Source organism: Oryzias latipes, chromosome 13, assembly GCF_002234675.1.
Source record: "Oryzias latipes chromosome 13, ASM223467v1".
NCBI classification, from domain to species: Eukaryota; Metazoa; Chordata; class Actinopteri; order Beloniformes; family Adrianichthyidae; genus Oryzias; species Oryzias latipes.
In genome coordinates this window covers 16230291-16249187 of record NC_019871.2, presented here as the reverse complement: position 1 = coordinate 16249187, position 18897 = coordinate 16230291, and the positions used below count along the sequence as shown (strand labels likewise).

The window sequence follows — 18897 nt, the reverse complement described above, 5'->3', positions numbered from 1 at the left end:
CAATTAAAACAGAAAAGGTCCCACTTTTGTACTACTGTTAACAAATCAAGATTAATCGAAAAGATAACTTTTAACTTTTTAAAATTATTAGCTATTATTGGAAAAAAGCTGAACCATCGGCTACTTACAGGAACAGTTAATGGAGGTAAATAGATTCCTGTTGATGTGTGCTGTTACTCCTGGTAACGGCATTTACTTGTTTATTTATTTGCTATTTTTTCCTCTTAAAATATAGCAAAGTGGTCTATGGAGAGAAGAAGGAAAAGTGGGTGTTTTTAAAATATATACTATATGATTTTTTTTCACGTTTTAATCGTTTTTCAGAAAAAGTGGACCAAACGTGGTTTGTTGCATTGTCATGGTAACAGCTACAGCGTCCTCAGCAATTACTACAGCATCACTTCAGAGGGAAAGTTCACCTCTTAACACTTGTCCAGATAATGAAGCAAAAGACCGGTTAAATGAAACTATAATGTCACCCATGTCTTCTGTACTGTCTTGCGGTTGTGTAAGGTATAATACACAAATTATAGTATTAAAGTTTATGCTTAATATTTTTTGGATTGCCCTGAAAAGGGGTCCTACTGTTATTTGATCTGGTAAAAAAGAGATATTTTTTTGCTTGTTTGTTTTTGTTTTCCTAATTGTTTAAGATTGAAAAGAGAAACCCTTACTGGTATAAAAGTAAAGGCTGGAAGTCTGTTATAATAAAGAAAATAACTTAATTAAATCACTTTTTTACTTGTATTTTGATCTTTTACTGTGTGACAATGTCACAGCAATTACTATGTAATAAAATAATTTCAATGAAAGATAGATTAATAAGATTGATTGATTGATTAATTAGATTAATTAATTAGAGGTCACAACTAATTAATCAACCAAGAAAATGGATTGCATGACAGCATTGATTTTTACATGTAAATAACTGTCTTTTTCCACTTTGACTTGTTACATAATTTGGAGGGACAAACCTACTTATTAGCTTTAGTCCTGATTGGTGCTACCAGCTAATAAAAAACTGTGGATTTAGATTTTGAAGTTTCATAATAAACAACCAAATCAATGAGTAAAGCAGACAAAGAGAACTTTTGATATCCTTCGAGACTAAATATACTCAAATAATTGGACTGTTGTTGAGTAAATTATATTCTTTGCATTGATAATATGCTTTCAAACATCAGTTTGCCTTTTTTATGGGTAATAATGACTGGGGTTTGAAAATGTGCACCATTTTCCCTTTTTCAGATTCATCATAGCAAATTATTCACGTCAACACGAAAAGGAGTAATCTAAACCAACTCAAAATGAGGGCTGAAAGCAATCAAATCGGTAAGTGGCTCTGACAATAGTCCCGACTGGAGATGGGAGCCGCGTGAAGGTGTCGAAGAGCTCTGCGAGATGATGATTCAGGGGAAACAGATTAGGCAGGCAAGCAGTCTGGCAGATCGTTAGTCAGGGATGTCAGGACCAGATACAAATGAAGTGTCTGCACAGGAGGAAGATGGAAGCTGGGAGATAGTTGGACAAAATAGAGAAGCACAATGAACAGAAAGCAAGGATATGAAGTGGGAAATCATGTTGAAACAACTGTAAATGAAGAGTGATACACTTGCACAGGCCTCAACAATTTCTTAGGCAACTACCAAAATTTAGTGCAACAGTTGACACTATTTTAATGGAGTCAGCTGCAAATACCAGGTATATAGAGATCATTTATTGTGGGAATTACGTTCTAAAAATAACCCGCAATAGGTGAAATCTGTAAAGTAGTCAATGTAATTTTTTTTACATTACAGATGCTTCAGGGTTGTAAAAATCCCTTACTACACACTCTACACTTTTGTCAGACAGAAATGAACTTTTTCACACTTTTATGTCTTGATTAACCCTTTTACACCAGAGCCTTAGATCCAGCATTGACATTCTTTCGGCAACCATAACTCTTCAACCGTTTATGCAATTAACGTAATTCGAGTGGATTTAGAAGCAGAGAAAAGCAGCCTTGCGCTGACATGCAACACTGCACTGCAGTAAATCAGCTGACTAAAAAAATGTGTCTTTGCACCATTTATGCAACACTTTACATTACTAATATGTTACATATCGGTGCAACAATGAGACACCACAAGCAACTCGTTGAAATTTGTTCGGTTGATAGCAGGCTCATTAACACAACTTTTAATGTGATACATATTGCTTTTCACATTGTTTTCCTCACAATCTATATATCACAAACAGTGTACCTTCATAGTTGTCATTTCCTCAGTAACTGCCTTAGCATGCCTCTGCGTACCAAAATAAAAAGTGTTGTACCTGACGTGGAGGCAGATGATCAAAATTGGTCAGAAATTGTAAAGTTTATCCGGACAAGGATCGCAAGGCGTAGAACTTTATTTTTCTTTCTCTCTTTGCTTTACCCTGCCTTCGTAATTCTTGGCCAGGGACTGAAGAGATACTTGGTCACGTGCTTTTGTTTATGATGGAGTTTATGTAGCTATCATTTGCTCACACATGCAGTTATTACCCTAATATGATTGTGTCTCATTTCTGTCTTTCAGAGGGAAAACACTGGCGTGCAAAGTGCTGATTATACAAGATATGATGTTCCTGTTCTGCCTGATTGAATGACCCACTTTCATTTAATCAACCTCTGCCAACAATATGAACGGACTGCATGCAGTGGGAAGACGCAGTTCCTCTGTGGCAGCCTGAGCTGTGACAGACAGCTGTTAGACTGTGGTTCTTCTCCTTGTTAAAGAAATACCGGTTAAAAGTTAACCGGTATTTAGTTAAAATACTAGTTAAAACCATGACAATTTACAAGTTTTGGTTAGAATCAGAATAGTACGGTTGAAGGAGCCTGAATACAGACCAAGCGCAAAGCTCAGGACTCGATCCGGACCAAATTAAGTGGATTCAGTCTGAGCCAACAGAATTTTTCTGTCAGAATTCACCCTTAGAGGTGAATTGCCTCTAAGAAGTACACTTTTTTGTATTATTTATACATAGTTAAATCACTTCACAACTCTTTTGATTTTTCCTTTGGTATATGCAGCTTTGTTGTATTTTTAAAAACAATCAGAGTTTGTGTCTGTTAGTTTTTCAGATTTCTTAATCTTCTCCTAAACCCTGTTTGCAGCTAAATGATCCTAGCTATATTAGCTGCAGATGTGGGACTGGCTTCAACTCAACCCGGCTCGCTTTTCCTTCTCCTGTTTACCCTATTTAGGCTTGTTTGCTTTTATCCTTCTCTCCTTGTACACAAACATGTCTGTGCGTAACGTGTGTCCTACGACTGAGTCCTCCATCAACCTGCTTCTTCTACTGTTGCAGCTTGCATGCTGACAGATTTTCTTTAGTCTGTCGAGTTTGTAGTCTTTTGTAAATGAGATAATCATAGTTACTGATGTGCATGCATGCAGTTAGGAAGAGGACACTTCAAATCTCACTGTGGGAGAAATTAAGAAAAAATAGATCTTGTACTAGACTTGAAAAAGAGAAAAAAAGGGGGCTACTGTGCATAGAAAGCAAGAATAATGCAATTCCAACTTGACATGAAGTCTCTAATATAGCAGATTAGTATTTTTTTCAACACTAAGTAATGTTTTACTGAAAGAAATTCCTTCCTGGATGAGATCCCAGGACTGGAACAAGTCGCTGCTCTTGTGCATTATGGGTAAGAGCACTCTGAGCTTCTTAAAAAAATGTTAATACCTCGTGTACAGTCTTTTGTAGTATAGACTTTAGTTAAGCCATTCTGCTTAAGTTACCCATTATTTATATCAGCATTCACTTTAGCTCCAAACTAAACTTTATTTTTAAGATAAAAAAAACAAACAAACTGTAAGATAATGTAAAAACTCCAAGCTTTTCATCCTATAACCATAGGCACAGCCAAAAAACTCCTGACAGCAATTCAAACTGATTATGTTCTTTTGATCAGAGTACAAAAGTGGATGTTCCCACTCAACACATCATTTTTTAAAAGGTCAGAGACTCTAGTCTGATCCTAACAAGTGAGCGGGTGCTTTGGCATAATTTGATTGCGATTTCTGCTCACATAGACATTTCAAACAGGAGCAAAAAACTGTTTTTCTTTGCATGATGAGATTGTTAACATGAGAAAATCTATCAGAGAACGATAAGCTGTTTCTACAAGACGACTTCAACAACAGCTCAAAATATTTAGGGAGCTAAAAAAATTAAGAGAAGAAAACCTTTTAATGCTCATTTTAACAATGGCAAAGAATTTAAAATGGTGTTTTTCTTTAGTTTTTTTCTCTTAAGTTTTACTCTTTTATTTTAAACAGGAATCAGAAATCTTTTTTGATTTTCATGAATTGGCGTGTGGAATTCAGAGCTGTTCTTCCTTCTTTAATGACTAAAGCGTTTTATTAATCACACTCTTTTCACACTGCCAATGGTACTGTAATGGAGGCAGATTGATAGCCTTTCCACCAGGAGCAATGGGGGGGGGGGGTACAGCGTATTGCCCAAGGACACTTTGGCACACATTGGGCCTTTACATGTCAAACCACTCTAGCTCTGCACCATTTCCTCACCCAAATAATCACTAATACAAATGTATTTTTGTTCCATATATTACTGCCCTGAATGTACACATGTCCAACAATCTGGATCTATTGAGGCCAAAACAGAGAAATCAGACCTTTCAGTTTCACAAACATTCTCAATTAATTTAAAGTAGTTTAACCCTTATTTAGAAAACCTTTTGCTCTTTTAGGCATCAATGCTCCTTACAATCCAGGTTTCTCACTGCATGGATAATAGTAAGGCAGAAGAAAAACTGACTTTTCTCATGATTATCTTTTTGTATGCCAAAGCGTGAGCAGTTGTATGAAAATGATCTCCATCACATTTGACCTCTTCCCAACACTTCTTCAAGTGAGAACTTTTTTTTTTTAGGCTTTTGTGTTTTTCCTACATTTTTTATTTTTGCCAGAAAATATATATATATTTCTTTTATTTCTGAGAACTATATTTTATTGTGGGCTGTGAAAAATAAAAAAAAAACAAAAATATTATAAAACTAAGTGCAGGAAAGCATCCATGCTGACAGAATGTGAGTTTTATACTTTATCTAACCATACCAAGACATTTAAAGAGATTAGTCTTATACATGAAAGGCTAAGCTCCCATAATAAAATGGGAAATGCCTCCAGATTGGATTTGTGACAGATTCATACCTCTGAAATTTCATTCACTGGAGGTTTGCCCTGCCATTCTCCAGGAAAAAAAAGTTCTATTACGAATTAAAATTTAATCTTTGAATAAATCAACTAAAATCAAAGTTTTTAATAATACATAAGACTTTTCAAACTTTTGGGGTGTGATTTTCGCTCTACTAATAAACTTGACGCCTGACTCTATAGGAAGACTGCCAGGTATAGCCTTAGTCTCATAATAATTTGGTAAATTTTAAATTCATGTGCATGTTTTTCACACTTTCATTATGTTTTATGTAAGTTGTTTTTTTGATTCATCTTCTGTTTGTACAAGGTTATATTTATTTATTTAATTATTAACATTTTGGGGCCCCATACTCTATGGAGGGTTGACCCATTCAGGTGGTGCGGGTTTTTTGGGTGGTCCGAGCCAGAAGAGGGTCATAGGAGCGCCCGCATCTTAAGGGGAGCACAGGTGTGTCTCGCACTTTCCTTGAGGCTCATGCGGCCTCCTTAAGAGATGTCATGAAAACGGAACGCACCATGGTCATGATAAATAAAAATACATGTCACGTCTGCTTCTCACCTATTTCCCCCCTTACTTGTTGTATAAGTGTTTGCTACCACCTTTTTTGTGCATGAACATTTCCCTTCGATGGGCTCTATGGGCCCACTATCTTGATATTTTGTTTGGGGTGTACCTGCATGTCCTGGACGGGTTTGCCCATTTTTGCCCCTGCAGACAACTCCTATAGGACTTATGCTTGACAGAAGTGACAGTAAACAATCAGTAAATACAAAAACTCGAAGTGAAAGCTTAGGAAAGTTTATTTCTGTAATATTAGGCTGCTTAATTGAAATTCGTGCAATTTCATATATGAAACTCTGAAGCTGCGTTCACACCGAATGGGGTTCATGTGACAAATTTGCGTCGGCTGCCCCTCTATCGCCACTTGCCAAAAAGTTTTGTTCATGAACTTGACGGCTGCGTGTGGGAGGAGCAATCAGCTAATGTTTTTAGCCTGATGGCTATGGAGCGGTGTCTGTGTTTCTTTCGTTTACAATACATGGAAGACATAGATGATATTGAGAGATTAAGTTTATATATTTTGAAGACCTCTTAAAAAGTGTGGGTAATCACGTCTCCATGTTTGGGTTCATGAGATTGTCACACTACAGTGATCTTGTAATGAGACGACTGGTGTTGTGAATTTGGTCTATACAAATAAAATTGAATTGAATTGAACTTTCACTCCGTGCAGGTGAAAGGAGCCATCATTAAGCTGAGAAAACAAAAAAAAAAGCATGCCAGAAATTGCCACAGTATTAGGAGTGGCAAAATCAACAGTGTGGTACATCCTGAGAAAGAAAGAAAGCACTGGTGAACTCAGCAACGCAAAAAGACCTGGACGTCCACGGAAGACAACAGTGGTGGATGATGGCAGAATCATTTCCATGGTGAAGAGGAACCCGTTCACAAAAGCCAACCAAGTGAACAACTCTCTCCAGGAGGTAGGGGTATCAATATCCAAGTCTACCATAAAAAGAAGACTGCATGAAAGTAGATACAGAGGGAACACTGCAAGATGCAAGCCACTCATAAGCCTCAAGAATAGGAAGGCTAGATTGGACTTTGCTAAAAAGCATCTAAAAAAGCCAGCACAGTTCTGGAAAAACATTCTTTGGACAGATGAAGGCAAAATCAACCCCTACCAGAATGATTGCAAGTGAAAAGAATGGAGAATGCGTGGAGAAGCTCCTGATCCAAAGCACACTTCATCATTAGTAAAACACTGTGGAGGCAGTGTGATGGCCAGGGCATGCATGGCTGCTAGTGGCACTGCGACACTAGTGTTTATTGATGACGTGACACAGGACAGAAGCAGCCCAATGAATTCTGAGGTGCTCAGAGACATACTGTCTGCACAGATCCAGGTGAATGCAGCCAAACTGATTGGGCGGTGTTTCACAATAGTGATGGACAACGACCCAAAACTTACAGCCAAAGCAACTCAGGAGTTTGTTAAGGCAAAGAAGTGGAATATTCTTGAATGGCCAATTCAGTCCCCTGATCTTAACCAAACTGAACATGCATTTCACTTGTTGAAGACTAAACTTCAGACAGAAATGCCCACAAACAAACAGCAACTGAAAGCCGCTGCAGTAAAGGCTTGGCAGAGCATTCAGAAGGAGAAAACCCAGCATCTGGTGATGACCATGAGTTCAAGACTTCAACAAAGGGTTTTCAACCAAATATTAGTAATGACCATTTTGTTTTCAGTTATTTCATTTGTCCAATTACTTACGAGCCAAAAAATGAAGGGATTGTGCTTAAAAAATGCTTTTGTTTTTTACATTTGTATGCAATCTTTTTGTTCAACCCATGGAATAAACGCTGAAAGTCTGCACTTCAATGGCATCTGAGTTGTTTAATTTAAAATTCACTGGGGTAATGTACAGAAATAAAATTAGAAAAAAATGTGTCTCTGTCCAAATATTTATGGTCCTGACTGTAGCTGGATAGAAGTTTAGGAGAACTATTGGATAAATCCATCTTGTTGAAAGTGTTTTATACCCTCTGATCGAAACAATGAAAACGTAACATACCCAAAGTTGAGTCCCTAATTGGTTGACACAATGCAGTGGCCTTGCCAAAGTTTAGATTTTTAACTCTGGCCCACTGCGGCACGCCGCCCAAATCCAAAATTCCCGCAGCTGCCAGACCTTCGCTCAGCGCCCGCCGCTCAACTTTCACCGCAGAACTTCAGATTACGTCTGTACCATTGACTTAACTTTGAAACGGGTTGTCACTGACCCGCGAATCGTGTGCGGTGTGAACGCAGCTTAAATGTGCAGCAATATCACAAGACAACGCAACTAATGTAAAGACAATGTTTAAAATATATTCTATAATATGTTTGCCCGAGTAGAGACCAAATGTTTGGACACAACTCATTCAAATGAATTGGAAAGTGTGTCCAAACGTTTGGTCTGTACTGTACATTGCTGTTTCTTCTATCTGTACAGGTTGAAAAAAAGAAGTGAAAAAGAACAACAGTTAAAAAGCAGATAAAAACTTAAAGATGACAACAGCTTGCTTCTAATGAGTCATAAATCACCCTGATATGCATCCTCTCTGCTGTTATCATAGGAAAGTGTTCTGAACCTCATTAACTTCTATTAAGGAGCAGTTATTGGCAAAGGTTATTGTGGCATTAAATGTTCTCCAAGCCACAACGATTATGATCTTATAATAACCCTTTGTACTAAATCTAAGCCTCTGCCAGCGGAAGTAGGTACACTTAGGTCACATTAAGTGACCAAAGTGCAAGGCAAACAGAAAGATGGCCTTTAGATTATGGACATGTGCAACCAACTTAAAAACATTGGTCCCTTCCGTTTTCATGATGTACCTTGAGGTGACCGTACAAGCATAAAGATACACTCCTACAACCCTCCAAGGGCCCGGACAACCCAAAAACCTGCTGCACCCATGTGGGTCACCCCCCCCCATACGAGTGACTAAGGCTTAACAAAACCTGCATGACTAAAAGCTCTGCTCATGAGATGGTTTGAGAAATGAGTGATGAATCATTTATTCAAACAGATCATCTCACATGCCATTGCTTCAAATATACCTCTTTCATTGATCAGATGAGATCTGAACAGATCCTTTTGTTTAACCATCTTTTTAAAAGATTAATCCACAGGTAATTTCCCAAACACCCAAACGCACATTTTTGAATAAACCTACAGTTTGACTTTAATAATATTTCGAAAACCCACAAAATGATTTTCAGCACCAAGCAGCTACTTTTAATCTTACAACTGCACCACTTGGGGGCTACATCAGCAAATCATCTGCCCTATTGAATCCTATCTTTCTCACTCACACTAACCACCCTCGTGTCCTCCTCGACTCCATCTATGAACCTCCTTTTTGGTCTTCTAGACTAGACCTTGTTCCTGGTACTCCTAACCTATGCTTCCTTTTTCCAACATAATCACAGCTCCTCCTCTAAACGTATCAAAATATTTAACGCAAGCTGTTCCTCTGAACCCCCTCACAACAATAAACACATTGCTGAATGACCAATAATGCACACAAACACAAGTCTGGAGCTAAAAAGACAGAAAGAGTAAGCATATTTGTGTAACGATCTAGAACTTGCTTTCTCTGTGCTCAATTTATAAATGAATCTTATTTCCCTTTTTGTCTATCGCTTTTTTTGCATGTTTGTCTTCTTTAGTTTGGTTGTTGTTTTTGTTCAGCTTGCTTAAAAAAGTAACAAATCCAATCAATAGAAAATAGATTGCATTAAGAAAAATAAATCACATTGTCACTGTGCATTTGTGGTAAATAAGGTCCTGGTGATTTTGACTTTTCTACATCTACACAGCAGTAAATATAAAACAATATAGTATGAGAGTACATGTTCAAATGATAATCATCTAACCTTTCTTTAATAAATCCTAAAAATATACTTTTTATTTTCTACTCAAGCCCACCATCAAAGCACTATTCTCCCCCTGCAGATAATAGTGCAATAAAAAACATTATACCTATAGTGTGATAAAATCATTATACAGTGCCTTACCAGAGAGGTGAAGATGTAAGTGTAGTAGACTGACAGCATTCCCAGTTCTGATGCCTGAGAAGAAAAAATAAGAGAAGAGAGATACATGCATCAAAATCCAAGTAAAAAACAAAACAAAAGAAATACGAAGCACAAAGAGGAAACGGGAATCGACTTTTGCACAGACTTGTGTTAAGCTGGAGGTTAAAGAAATACAGAACGAGTGGGAGAGGAGATCAGAAAGCTAAGAGAGAAATAACTGGGGAAAAAGTTGAAACATCATTGAGTCACAGTAACTCATGCTCCATTCTGGGCACACAGATCAAATCCACATCTTGATAAGAGCAGACACCTTCCCATCTGACGAAGACTCTCAGTGGAGCAATTAATTTCAGAGATCCATTGGTATGCTGCATGGCAATGTCGTACACTGATTAAATCAAAGTCAGTGAGGAGTTGTTATGAAGGGTAGAATGAACTTTCCGTCGCTTCTTTTATTAAAAAAAAAAACATTATCAAAGCAAATCTTGTTTGATTATTGGCTTTAGTTCAATTACGCTACAGTGCATCCCAGAGTACAAGTGTAAAAACATACTGGACCAGTGCATGATAAAGAACATCTGCCACTTTAATATGTCTTTTTAATGAACACACTGCCCAATAGTTTACAGACGCAATGTGGGATTTATATTGACCCAATGACCGAATTCCATACAAACGATCTCACCTTCCACACCTGCCAAGTGTTAGTTTAAATCTGTATGTGTCTAAAGGCCTGTTCACAGCGGGACGAATTTCGCCGGCGATTTTCGCCGACGTTTAACGCCTCGTGACTAAACAAAGGGCACCAACGAGAGTGTGCACACCGACGCGAAAAAACGCCAGGCGTTAAAGCGTCAAAAAAAAAAAAACGCCTCGGGTTCGTTTTTTTTTTTTCGACGCGTCGCGTCGAAATCTACTCGACCAATGAGAACGGCGCTTTTGCTCACGTGTCTGGAGCTTCTGAAGTTACAGTAAAACACAACTTGGGGGCGCTCAAACACAAAACTGCCTTGCTGAGCACACATACCAGCGAAGAAGATAGACGCCAAGTAGCGTCTACACAGCCGCGAAGCAATAATGACGGACATTCTAAAACATCCCCGAACCAAGCACCAGTTGGAGCTACTGGTGCTTGAAATATTCATGTTTTCTTTGTTTGATTCTGACAAGCGTGTAAATACTTGTTCTCTTCTTCTGAGTGAAAAGCGACTTTAAGAAGCGTAAAGTTGCGCAGCGCCACCTTGTGTACAGGAGTATTTCTGTTTTACATTAAGCGCCATCTAATGTCAGGGAATGAAATTGCATGTTCACTCCACTCATCGTCAGCGAAAATCGCCTGGGTGTGAACACAAAAAACGTGGCGAAAAACGCTGGCGAATAACGCCTGGCGAATATTCGTCCCGGTGTGTACGGGCCTTAATGCTACTGTCACAACCCCTCAATAGGGAGGCATCGGCAGAATCTTCAAGATTTCATGCCGCTGCCTGCTTTTGAAAATTGTTGGGGTCGTCATGAATGTAGACGGCAGCAGTCAGGCGGCCATCAGTCGGGTCGCTCCGTGGCCACTGTGCGGTGTGTAAAAATGGGACTGTCGTCTCCGGATTACAAATGCTGCCACGCGGTCAACTGCCAAATTGACTGTGGTTTAAATATACTTGGCGGCCAGAAAAGTGAAAACTTTTAAAGTGAACATTTTTATGTGAATGGGAAACCCAGGGTCTTAAATTACAGAGTTGTCATGATCTTTTCTACCAAGCATATTACAGAAGCTCAGAAGGTTCAGAGTGGAGCTTTATTTTAAAAATCAAGCGCTTCTGTAAAGCAATACGCAATAAACTATTCGTAACAGGCTTTTATTGCTTTTTTTTTTGAAAAAGTGAGGCAGAGCAAGAAGACATGATAATGGAGAAAATATTTTCCTACTCCTTTGTGTGCTGCTTTCTGCAAACAGGAGCAGGGTTAGCTGGACTGATCAAAAGGGGACAAATTCTCAGGGTCTATACTCAGCACACCAGTTGGGTGGTGCCAGAGTCCTTACGAGATGTAGGTACTCAGAATTAACTACTCTCGAAATAAAACCCACAATGTGATGTCCTCATATGTGGACGCCAGGTCTCAAGAGGATAGATATAATTTTTTACATTTGATCTTCCTCTACTCTCCAAAAAGAGAGCATCCAAGGTACTATTAACAGCATTTTTTTCTCCTTCACAAAGACTTCCTGCCTAACATCCATGTGAAAGAAGATGATGCAGTTACTGCAGCACTTTAAATTAATGTTCACAATCACAATAGTACCTAACTGGTTTTCTAAACACCTAGAGGATTGCGGTGGTACATGACCTCTTACTCCTTGCTACATGTCTGCACCACAAACCATTCAATACATTTAGGCCTTCATAGATTAAAATAAACTGAAATGACAGCATATGGGTGCTGCATAAAAGGCAGTGAAAAAGCTCAACAAAAGCAAAACCAGAAACTTATTTATAATCCCTTATACCGATAATTTAAACCCTTTTAAAATCTTCTTCTTTTCCTTTTTCATGTCTGATCTTTTTGTTGCAGGTTTTTGGTCACAGTGCACATGGTTTGCATCACTGAGCTTTTAGTAAACGCCAGCCTGTCAGTTTGCAAGCATGTATCCTTGAATTCCACATAACATTTGGGACAACCATCCAAAGACCACGACATGACATATTAAGCTCAAAAGAATGAAAGAGGGAAGGATGACGCATTTTGTGTGAAGAAGAGTAAGAAATATGTAGATTTGTCTTCTTTGCATAAAGAACGTTAAAAGGCAACTCTTTGTTTGAGCCGAGCAGAAAAAGCCAGAACATAGAGAAGCCTATGATTGCCACTAATTGCCATGTTTGCTTCTGTGACTAAAGGCACAATGGGAATAAAAAAAACAAAAGAGAAAGATATGGTCAAATGTCGTGTAGACAGGGACAATAATAAAAAAAAAAAAATCCTTGGTCACATGCACCGGTAGGGAGGTTGACCCGTATGGGTGCTGCTGGTTTTTAGGTTGTCTTAGTGGAGGAACGTCGTATCTAAGGGGAGGTTTGGCTTGCAGTTGAGGATTAAAGGACGTTATGAAAATGGAACATTCGATTTTAGTACTTGTGGTAAGTGTAACATACTCTTTAGGTAACTTGTGTGCACTTATGACGTACAGGGGATGCTGTTGTACGGTGCCCTTACGCCACACTCTAGTGGTTAGTATGGCGTGAGTGCTCGCCCTTTATTGACAGTGTGTGACTGCACATGCAGGTGTTGTCCAGGTGACACATAAATGATGCCCATATTGCCCACACAAACCACACTCTATTTCCTGATTTCTAACCGGCTGCATGCAAATTACACTAAAGTCAGGGCTCCTTGCTCAGTCTGCTGCATTTGGGGGGAGCTGAAAAAAATTTAAATCCTGTGTGACACGCCTGTGTCTCACCTACTTCACCCTTGCTGGCCCTTGTGTGTTGTATAAGTGTTAGCTATGACCTGACCCCCATACCAAAAGTGTGCATGAACATTTTTGCCCTACAGGCTCACCGAGCGGTGTAAGACCTTGCTGTTTTGTGCAAGCCACTTGCACAACCTGTACTGCTTTGCCCATTGTTTGCCCGCTGACAGCCCATACCCGCCCGTAAGGGCAGTAGTGGCTAAGGCATAAGGAAAAACCATTTTTTAGCTACAACGGAGGCCAATGTTCACACAAACAATTATTTTCAACTGTATCTGTTTCAACTGTAAATCTAATGTTTAAGCTTTTTAGTGCAAATTTGATGTGTGTTTTTTTTTTACAGCCTGTAACATTACACATCAGTCCACAAAAACAAACAGTTTTCCTGAGAAAGTCAGCTTGTATTTTTATTTGTCTCAAACTTTTGAGGGTAAACTTTCCCTCTAAACTGCAGATTAGACAGCATTAATAATTACTCATCTAATTAGACTTTTAAACTGGAGCTAAACGTAATTTAAATTTCTTTTACTGTAGAAATTCTTGTCAAGTTCATTTCTGATAGCCCCCTTAGCAGTCAGTTTGGGTAAGTTTTCCATTAAGTCCAGCCAGTTCAGTTATCCTAGAATCATCATCCTCACGGAGGTATTTTATTTAATAGCTGCAGAAAACTGCACTTTTTACTGGATCTTGTTTCATTTTTACCCCATGAGTGACATTTGGAGAGCTTTCTTTGACTTGTGGTTTGACATGTCTTGACTGCATGCCAACAACTGACATTTTAGGAGTAATTAATAGGCTCGTTACCATTTCTGTGTTCGTTTTTTTATTTTATTTCAGTCACCAGATATTTCATGCTTGTTTGTGTTTTTAAATAATTTCTGCTTCACACTTTTGGCTAATTTGTCCACCAACAGCTTCTGTTTTTAACACCTTAGTATTTGTTAACACCTCATCCAATCTCTAAACCTCACATTTGGATGTTTTAAATGTTTTTTGGTCTTTATGTTACAAATATGAATTCAAAAAGACAGAAATTGGCTATTTTAGAAATTTTATTTATAAAGTATTTCCCTAAATCATCTTGACAGTTTTTCCACTATTAAGAAAGAAAAATAGACCTGCTGAGTGGCACAAAGAATCTTTAATGTTGGTCCCAACTAAAGCACTACCCCTGGAGAGTGTGCCACCGGGTACTCCTCTGAAGTTCTCGACTGGCCAACTGGGTTTGGCTCTTTCCTATTAACATAATCCTCTTTGGTCTCCATTTATGAGCAGATTCGTGCCTTTCACCACAGACAGTCATGAAACGATCAGATACATTTTAATGACAACGAAGAGATATGCAGCTTTCTTGCAGACACGACTGTTTATTCTGTTTGAGTCCCATCAATCGTTAAGATTGAATTAATGTCTCAGCCAGAGGGGAAAAATAAGTATTTTTAAGTAAAGCCTGTGAGCATCTTAATCAGTGGATCACACAATAACTTTGAAGTCTTTTGGAGGCTGTTGCTGTTGGCTAGTTGATTTTTGTCACTGTGAAACAGCAAACCCTGCAACCTTTTTTGTGACCTGCAGGTCATGGTTTAATCCTGATACAGATTACTTTTGTCCAGAAGTAACAATGCACGACATTTTCAACTTGTGACCCTTAATAAACAAAGGAAGCACTTAAACCACCTCCATGTTTACACTGTACTTTACTTTGTACTAAATGTGTAATAACCCTTTTACCACAGGGTTGAGCTTTAGCTGAAGTGTTTATGTTCTTTAGACCAGTGTTTTTCAACCTTTTCTGAGCCACGGCACACTTTAACCTTAAAAAAAATCCCGCGGCACACCAGCATCCAAAAATTAAAAAAAAAGGAGAAACTCATAGTCTGTATTGATCTACAGCCCCTGCACAATCTCACATGCATTTTTGAGATAATTGTTACAGAAAAAGCTGGAAACTGCAGCTGTTTTTTTTCTAAAAGATGCAATAAAAGTTAAGTTAGAAGATTTAAAAACAGTTTGTGTGTTCGTTAGTTTCAAGACGTTTAACAACAGATCTCCTTTTGCGCTGTCACTCTCACAACCCAATGCATCATGGGAAATGTAGTGCATAAAACGGCCGAAGATCGGTTTTCGGAGCTTCATTGTTTTGTTCACTTGTTCCACGGTCTGATACCGGATTCTGTGGAAAGCTGCACTGCTAAAGACGAGCTTTAGCTGGTATTTCTGTTAGAACTGAGCGACTTTACGAGCTAAATCGGGACAAGGAAGTGAAGACTTTAAGCACTTCTGATTGGTCAGACCGATGACATGTGATTAACCCCCCCAACACGGGACTTTTCCAAAATACAGCCGAAGGTGCAGCTGAATCGCGGTACGTCATTCTTATCAAAATGTCTTTAATAAAATAAAATAAACGCAAAGAAAAGGTATTTTATGATCTTTTATATTCCTAACTACTCAGTGTTTTATCAGGGCCTGTTTGGATGAACAGAGAGCTATAATCCTGGAGATGGGAAATGTTTTTAGATCAGTTAATGAGGGCAATTTCCCACGGCACACTTGGCCATCTCCCACGGCACACTAGTGTGCCGCGCCACACTGGTTGAAAAACACTGCTTTAGACTACTGTAAAGTTACAGTAGATTGAAGAGTACTCTTCAATCGTTTACACAATTAACGTAATTCCCGCAGATTCGGAAGCTAAGGAGAGCTGCTTTGCAGTTATGAAATACTTTATGTTAGTAAAGTCTTTCATAATGGTCATATTGGTGCAAAGCTGATATGTAAAGCTGATTTTCTTTGCATCATAATCAGCTGATTTACGTTGATTGCATTGGTCAACGGTCAAAGAGTTATAAAATGTCAAGGGACGGGGGATATTTCTCTCCAGTGTTAAATGGTAAATTACTTATAATGCTGCGTTCACATGGAACACGGTTCACTCGTCAATTTAGCATTCCTGGTTCTATTTCAACGCACGGCGAAATCTCTGCTCGGTGCCAGTCGAAGAATGTGTACATAAACTTGATGCCCCAGACACTTGTGGGAGGAGCTACTACTAAATATTTTTAGACTAATAGCTACATGGAGCAGTGTCTGCGTGTGTCTCATTCACAACGAATGAAAGACACAAACAATCAGGTTTATATATTTTATTTTTTTATTTATTTATTTATTTATTTTTAACTTGTCCTGTCCAACAGCTAGGCAAACAGATGAGAGCTGAGGGCCTCTTGTGTTGGACATATTTTATTTTAACAAGAGGGGTTATTCATCTTCAGACAAACCAAAGGTATGTCTGAATAAACCCCTTTTGTAATTGAGGCCAAACTTTATTAATTTCAATCATGTTTGAAAATCTTTGGTGTTGGACCGGACGGAAAAGGAAAGAGGGGAAGAAAGAAGAGAGAGGGACGTTAGAGAGAGAGGGGGGGGGGTAGGAGGGTGATAATAGGAGGGGAAGGGGGGTAAGACCATGAAGCAGCATAGAGCAGACAGGTTTACTGGTTGTTTATCGTTACGGTACGGTTCAAATGTAGTACAGAAAGGGCAGGGCCTGTTCACACACACTCAAATATTATCAACACACCTGCTAGCCGCAAAAATGTCCACATGTCAACATGCATACAAAACAGATAGTGTTCACGAACGCATACCTATGCCTTTAAACCAACTAGTGTGAAATCTTTCATTCATTCAATCATGCAAACTATTAGTGCAAAGGTGAGCTAACACCTGTGCTCAAGTGAGTGTTTATGTTCTTCTAAAATGGATGGTGGAATGTGAAAAGAAGGAGGAGGAGCGCCCAGCCACCCCCACACCCAGACCCCCGCCGCTGCAGCAGCGGCAGCCGGAATTCCCCCAACGCCACACGGGAACAGGCAGGGAACAACCGCCCCCCGGGCGACCAAGACCGCCACCCAGGCCAGGGCCAGCAGGACCGCCGCGAGGCCCCCAGAGCCAGAGAGCAGGGAGGCGCAGAGGGAAAGAGAGCGCCGCCCCAGCCCAGCCAGGAAAGCAGCCCCCCGCCGCGCCGGAAGAGCCCAACGCAGGGCCCCACCGGAGAGGGACGCCCACAGCACCAGACGAGCACCCCACCACCACCCAGGAGTTCCGGGCATCCCCCCCGCCCGACCCCAGGTACGAGCCAGGACCCCCCAAGGGAGACCCGCTCCGCACTCCAGGCAGCCACCCACCCGGCCCACGGTTGGTCCAGGTAGGAGCAAGGCATTGGCCCGCCGCCCCCGCCCAGGAGGGGGGAACCCCGGGGAAAAAAGGGCGGCCCACAAGGGGTGTTATAAATATGGCCCGACCAGGCTCGGCCATGTTGGAAGTTTGGCGGGGCCCAGTGCCCAGGGGCAAGGACCAGGACCCACCCCCCAGGGACACGAACACCCCCGGCTCAGGTGTAATATGAACCCCCCCACCGCGCGGAGAGAGCACTGCCGGGCCCGGGGAGCCGGCACCCAAGGGACACGGCCGCCATCGCCAAGGGGCCCGCACCCCCCACCAGGGAAGGGGTAGGGGACAGATGGACCCAGGTCCCACCTTCCTTGTAAAAGGTGTGTGCGTGTATGGTCGTTTGAGAGGGTGTTTGTGTGCATGTGTGTGTGTTTATGTTTGAATGTATATATTGAAGGGGGAGGGGTGTGTGTATTAAGGGGGGTGCAGTTAAAATTGGCGAGTAGGGCACTAAGGGGACATCTCCTGATTACTCACAGTGATGTCCCCTCACCCTCCACACCAAGGGGCCCTAAATGTCTAAGGTGCGCTTAAAATTGGCGGGTAGGGTGCCAGGAGGACATCTGCTGCTTGCTTGCAGTGATGTCCAAGCACCCCCCCTACCAAGGACCCTACATGTCTAAGGTGCAAATAAAACCGAAAGAGGGGGGGCCCACTCCATACGGCAACCATAGGAGGGGGGCCACTCCCAAGTAGCCCCCCCCCAAGGCGCATCGCAGGCTAGACCCCCCACCCCCTCACCCTAATATGAGGTTATATAAGGAAGGGGGTAAGTTGGGGACAGCTGGTAGACTGTCCCCCGGTGGTCAAACAGCCGTCCCCCAGCCCACCCCCAGCAAAGGGAGGGCTGGGGGTGTGTCTCATTCACAACGAATGAAAGACACAAACAATCAGGTTTATATATTTTAAAGAGATCTACAAAGGCATAGGTCATCACGTCTCTATAGCCGCGATTACATGCGCAAAATATCTTGATCGGATCAATGGTCGGATTAAAGTTCAACCGTGTACGTGGGATCAGAAAAACTTTTCCGATTAGAACAAACGTTCACATGGGTCTCACTTTCGGTCGGAATAAATCATTTGGGCATGCGCAGTAGTGTTGAAAATACTGGAAGAGGAAATGAGTCCTGTTGTAAGCAGACCTAGCTGCCATGTACATTCATGCAGCAGCTCAGTAATATACGAGACGATCTTCTAAACGTGCTTTTATTACTGTTATGAAAATTATGAAGCGCCTGTTCGCTCATCATTTTATTTTTAATCAGTGTGGTCAGTGCTTTTTTTTGTGGAAGAACGGAGCTGGAAGAAGCCAGGGTTAGGAGTGGGCTAACATGTGGTAAAAACGCCTTGTTTGATGAACACAAAATCCATGTGGGAAAAGCCG

The 18897-nt window shown here is 40.5% G+C and overlaps 1 protein-coding gene across 3 annotated transcripts in view; it reads right to left on the bottom strand.

Annotated features, from left to right (window-relative positions):
* grik4 (glutamate ionotropic receptor kainate type subunit 4) overlaps positions 1–18897 on the bottom strand; it is a 382616-nt gene that overhangs the window by 100994 nt on the left and 262725 nt on the right. For all 3 annotated transcript variants that reach the window (XM_023961354.1, XM_023961355.1, XM_023961356.1), the window contains exon 8: positions 9788–9841. In XM_023961354.1, coding sequence (XP_023817122.1) covers positions 9788–9841 — 54 coding nt within the window. The remainder of the gene's footprint in view (positions 1–9787; positions 9842–18897) is intronic.